Source organism: Rattus norvegicus, chromosome 19, assembly GCF_036323735.1.
Source record: "Rattus norvegicus strain BN/NHsdMcwi chromosome 19, GRCr8, whole genome shotgun sequence".
Lineage (NCBI taxonomy): Eukaryota > Metazoa > Chordata > Mammalia > Rodentia > Muridae > Rattus > Rattus norvegicus.
The window spans coordinates 66,061,467-66,067,104 of record NC_086037.1 but is presented as its reverse complement, the minus strand read 5'-3'; the positions used below and the strand labels follow the sequence as shown (position 1 = coordinate 66,067,104).

General features: G+C 57.6%; 1 protein-coding gene across 1 annotated transcript; it reads right to left on the bottom strand.

Annotated features, from left to right (window-relative positions):
- Positions 1-677: 677 nt before the first annotated feature.
- On the bottom strand, positions 678-4,470 carry Foxf1 (forkhead box F1). The gene is made up of 2 exons (NM_001401006.1): positions 3,457-4,470; positions 678-2,157 (listed from the first exon to the last, which is right to left on the bottom strand). The coding sequence occupies exons 1-2, from the start codon at positions 4,430-4,432 to the stop codon at positions 1,997-1,999; spliced, it is 1,137 nt and encodes a 378-aa protein (NP_001387935.1). The 5' UTR covers positions 4,433-4,470; the 3' UTR covers positions 678-1,996.
- Positions 4,471-5,638: the final 1,168 nt, after the last annotated feature.

The following is a 5,638-nucleotide window of genomic DNA, read 5'->3' as shown; positions in this document are numbered from 1 at the left end:
CTTAGCTGTTCCTTGTCTCCAGAAGAGGCAGGAAAAAATACGTTTTAAAAGGGAAATAGGTTCGGGGCGGGTGCGTGGGCGGATCCCTGAGCACCCACCGATGGTCCCTTCCTGACTGGGTTTTTACAGGACTCCACAGGAGAAGGACATCGGGCAATTAAAAAATAAAAGTAGACAAAATAAGTAAAGCAAACAAACAAAGCTTTGAAGTTGTTTCGTTAGCCACAACCGAACGCAAGAGCGGCCAGGCTCACGCCAGGAATGAAGGGCACACTGGGCTCAGGGGAGCAAAAATAATTATACACAAACGTACGTAAAACCGCGTGTGCTTGTGCGTGCGCGCACTTGCTTTCCCCTGAGATGAAGGACTATAGTTTTTCTTTAAATGTTTGATTATTTCTTCAAGCTAAGGAATGACGACGTTTAGAGGGACGACGGGTGGTTCATCTTCAAAAGACAGAAACGAAGAAAAAGTTATCCCTGTTCAGCTTTTACTCCAGCGTGAAATAAAGGACGAGGAGGGCTAATTAGGCAAAACAAAGTTTAGAATCACCTAGATTTAATCCCCCCACCCCCAGAGAGCTGAAGTTCCTGGGGTGACAATGAGTTGGTGTATTATCCCCCAATAAACCAGCCATTCGCATCTACGTCTAGCAGCAAGGGTTTCAGAGGCCTTGTACAAATGTTACACATTTTTATTTTTGTTCTTTTTGTAGGAAAAAAAAGTACACAAAAAGCATACCCTCAGACTGTCCCTTTGATACAGTGCAGAAAGGAGGTTTAAAATATGTGTCACAGATGCCGCACCTTTTGCGGCCAAAATACTAAAATGGGGGGTGGGGTTGGGCAGTCCTTCATATTATATATATTTATATAAAACATATGGGAATTTGTTTTTACATGGATTGGTCTTCGTTTCAAATGTACAATGGATATCTAAAACAAACCACAACAACAACAACAACATCAACAATTCTACACGGCAAATATTGCCAACCAAGTCACACCATTAATACGGAGAGGGCAGGGCTACGTGGTGTTTTGAGTAGGAAGGAAAGCAGAATAAATAACAGGCTAAGCCTGTCTACGGTGTCAGAGCGCCTCGACTACACCGGCCGGATCGAGCCTCGGGCCCCCCACATCCCAATGTGCTCCTTTCTTTTCCGAAAGCCACGGCAGAGACAGAAAAACACCCAGGGAAGACGTCAGAATGTGACTCTGAGTAAGGTGAAAGACGCTGGAGGAAGGAGGAAATGGAGGGGCCAGAGGCTGGGGCAGCATCTCGGCGGCCGGACACTGTTTTCTTTTTAAAAAGGACAAACAGTGGCTCCAGATATCTGTGTCATTCCCACAAAGATTCACCTGTGATCGCTGGAGGAGACCCCGGGTTTGGGGGAGGGGAATGCCACCCCGTGGCTCCATCCTCCTCCCCGGGAGGGAGGGGGGGAATGGTCCAAGGGAGGTCTGTGCATTTCAAGACATTCTTTCAAAAAGTTAAAAACTAAAAGATAAATACTCAACCAAAAATAGAAGTATTTGATAACGACTGGTCTCCCGTGTCCCTGCTTCTAAAAACTGTCCCTTGGTGTGTGTGGGGGTGGAGAGACCTCGGCAGAATCCTTTCCATGTAGCTGGCTTTCCCCGGACACAGCACCTCCACGGCCACTTTCAATGGGGTTGGAAATAAGTATTTTTTTAACTAACAGCTGCAGTCCGACCTGGCCGTGGATCCCCACGGCCGCTGTTTTTTGTTTTTTTTGTTTTTGTTTTTTTGTTTTTTTTTTAGAAATTAGTGAGGGTTTTGGGGGGTGGAGTTGCCAGCCGCTGCCCACAGTCTGTGTTGGGGTTTTCTTTACAAATAATCCGTTAGGGGTGGGGCTGGCCCTTTTCTCTTGCTGACGGGTTATACCTCCAGAATAAAGCAGTTTGTGGCGGTGGTGAGCAGCTCCTGGTCCCTGGGCCGGCCAGGCTGGGCTGGAAGGCCCGTGGCCTCACCTCACATCACACATGGCTTGATGTCTTGATAGGTGACCTGCTGGTGATAGTAAGATCCTCCTCCAGTAGTGTGCATAGAAGAGGAGGCCATGGCATTGAAAGAGAAGACAAACTCCTTTCTGTCACACATGCTGGGCGACTGTGAGTGATACCGAGGGATGCCTGAAGGGTAGGGCGACAGCAGGAGGAAGAGGAAAACATTAGCTTATAGGGCAAGATCTTGTTCAGGACCAGGCCCAGAAGCCCCTACCTACACTTGGGTGTAGCTGGAAGCTCAGCCCGCTCCACAAACTCTTCCTAGCCCCACTTCCTAGCAAAACTGGTCTTCCTGGGGTTCCCAGCCCTTGGTGAGGACTGAACTGGGAAAGGGGAATGGCCCCTCGCTGTGCCTCCCTGGACCTGGACTAAATCACTGGCTACAAGTCCTGCTTGTGGTGCTTCCTACCGCTCAGGCCTCTCCAGCCTGGACTGTGTGCCTGGCAGAGGGCTTCCTTGACGCGGAAGGGGAAGGCTGGGGAGGCCGTTACAGCTTCTGATGCCCGAGAGTCTGGGAGGCTGAGATCCCTACCTACAGTTGCCCCTTCCACCCTGGGCAGAAGCCCAACAGTGGGGTCGGAGGGATTCAAAGCCTGCATCAAGGATCGGTCAGCTGAAGAGTCCCCTGAAGGACTGGCACCGGCAAAGGGGTGACCCTGTGGAGAGGTGGACCACCAGCTAACCACCTCTATCCTCCGTTCTGCCTCCTGGCCAGCTGACAGTTTATTTATGACTACCCCTCTACCCGCTTTTCCTTCCAGAACTAGGCTGGGAAGCTGAAAGCTATCTTCCTTTCTGGGGTGGGCTCTGAGGGGCCTTGAAATCTGGATCCCGAGAACACAAAGAGCATTGGGGCTTGTAACTCGGACCCCCAGCTCCAGGCCTGGTCACCACATAGGGCCCGGCTTATGTCAGCACAAAATGCTCCTGAACTCACCAAACCAGGTTTCCTGAAGGGCCTTGGGCTGGGCCTCTCGGTGTTTGGCCCAGGCCGCTTTGGGCCTAACTCTTGCTTTGGGCCTAACTCTTGCCTGACACGGATTCTTCGCAGGAGAAGTACCAGAAAGGTGGGCCTGCCGTCCAGGGCTAGGCCCCTGGCTAGACATACAGGGCCTTTGCTAGAGATGAAGGAACCCACGTCCAATGGGCTTAAGAGCGCTGGAGTCTGAGTCCTTTTGGTGTGAATGGGGCCTACCTGGTCAGGCTTGGGGCAGCCAGAAAAGGGAAGCGAGAACCGAAACCAGTCTAAACCCGGGTTATCAAAACTGCGCTCACTTCTTGACGAGAGAACAGTTGGTACCCAAAGGTCCAGTGGACTGTTGCCTCACCTCCCACTTGGGGCTAACGCTCTAGAAACAAGATTGGTTCACAGTGGCTGTCAAGGTTTGGATCTGGGGTTGGAGTCCCTCAACCCCCAGCACTCACCTTGCAATTCTGCTGGCCCGTTGTGACTGTTTTGGTGCAGGTATGGCTGGTCCAGGGAGTGCGTGGAGATGCTGCCAGACAGGGGGTTGGCTGCTGGGTTGCAAGGGGACAGAGGCTGTTGTTTGATGTAAGAAGCCCCGCTGTTGAGAGCGGCGGAGGCCGCGGGAGGCCAGGCTGCTGCGGAGCTGGAGTAAACGGCATGCGGCTCCATAACCCCGCCAGCGCCGGCCGGCAGCAGCGGAGAAGCGGGCACCGAGCTGTCGTGGTGCGGGTACTCCCCGGCCGCAGAGCCACCGCAGCCACCCATGTACGAGTGGCCGCCGTTGGAAGGCAGGTGTGGCACCGAGTGGCTGGGCAAAGCCATGCCGTCCACGTTGCCCGTCAAGTGGCCATTCATCATGCCCAAGCCGCCCTCCAGCGCCAGGCTGTTAGGCGCGCACGAGAGGCCTCCGGAGCCCTGGAAGCCGTAGGTGTCGGGAAGGTGGTTGAAGCCCAGCCCGTTCACCATGCTGTACACAGGCTTGAGCGCCTGGCATTTCCTTCGGAAGCCGCGCGGCCGCCGGCGGAACGAGCCCTCCTCGAACATAAACTCGCTAGCCGGGTCGATGGTCCAGTAGTGGCCCTTGCCGGGTCGCCCGAGGCCCTTGGGCAGTTTGATGAAGCACTCGTTGAGCGACAGGTTGTGGCGCACGGAGTTCTTCCAGCCCTGGTAGGCGCCGCGGAAGAAGGGGAAGCGCGCCTGAAGGAACTGGTAGATCTCGCTGAGCGTCAGGCGTTTGCTGGGCGAGCTCTGGATGGCCATGACGATGAGCGCGATGTACGAGTAGGGCGGCTTCTCCGGCCGCCGCACGCCGGCGTTAGTCTTCTTGGCCTTGGTGGGGCCCGCCGCCGCGGGGTCCATGGCCTGGCCGCCCGCTCCGCCTCCTCCTCCTGTGCCCCCGCCGTGCGGCGGCTGCTGCTTGTCGGGCGCGGACATCGGGTGGCTGCTGCCGCCGCCGCTGCCGCCGCTGCTCTGCGCCGCAGAGCCGGGAGGAGGAGGAGCAGGAGGGGAGGGAGGGGAGGGGGCTGCGCGGGGCGGCTGCACCTCTGCCGTCACTGCGGCTCCCGAGCGCGCCTCCCCCGCGCGCCAGCCCTCCCCAGGCGCGCTATTCTCCTCCTCCTCCCTGCGGGAGGCCACGCGCATCAGGGGGCCCAGCACCGCCCCCTGCCTTTCCCCCTCCCCACCCTGTGCGCGTCTTTGCGCCCCCGCAGCCTGCAGTGTCCGATCCCCTGTAGCTACTCAGTCCGCTCAAGTCCCCCCTCCCAGGTCCCTCCCCACGCGTCCCCAGCCCCCCCCCCAACTCCCGCTCCCCGGACTGCAGCCCGCCCCGCCTCTGCCGACCTGGACCCGGTGCGCCGGTCCCCGCCTCCTCGGCCCGGAAGACCGGGCTGGACACGCGCCCGGGACCCCGGTCTTCCCGGCGCACTGAGCTGCGGCGGTGGCGGAGGCCTTGGGTCGCGACCAGAGCGAGCGATTGGGTTCCAGGCCCGGGGCAGGACGGCGTAAGTTCCCGAGAGGGACCGCCTCCCCTCACTCCCCGCCCTGGGAAGCGTTGCGCCGGCGCCCGGCGCTCCTCGGACTCGCCCAACCGCGCTGCAGCCACTGCCCCGGCCGAGCGCGGGCGGGCGGAAAACGAAACCGCAGGCGACTTAGCGGGCGCTTTGTCTCCAAGCGCAGCAAGCGGGATCCGGAGAGTGGCTTAAGGTCGTGCAGTGCCACGAATCGCACAGGTTCCCTAGCAGGCGGCTCCGTGCACTCATTCATGAAGGAGCGCACACGCGTGCATTAACACGCGCCCAGAGCGCACACACAACGATGCCCCCAAGCGAATCCGCAAATCACCAACTCAGACGCTCGGGCTTGCACCCAGTGCGCGCCCCACTCACTCTCCCTAGGGTCCCCCGGGAGCTGCCACTCCCAGATCTGAACATAGCAAAGTCTCCTCAGAGCCCCCTCCCCCAACGCTTGACTCTGAAATCCGCTTAGTTGGCCCCGCGGCCCCGTGTCCCCTTTTACAAGCGCAGGTTCTGATTTCCTGAGAGATGGCAAAGTCCCGGGCAGGAAGTTTACAAGGCTCAACGTAAACACGTTCCGGGGGATCCTTTAATAATAAGAGTAGAGAAGCCCGCGGGCGCGGGGGGA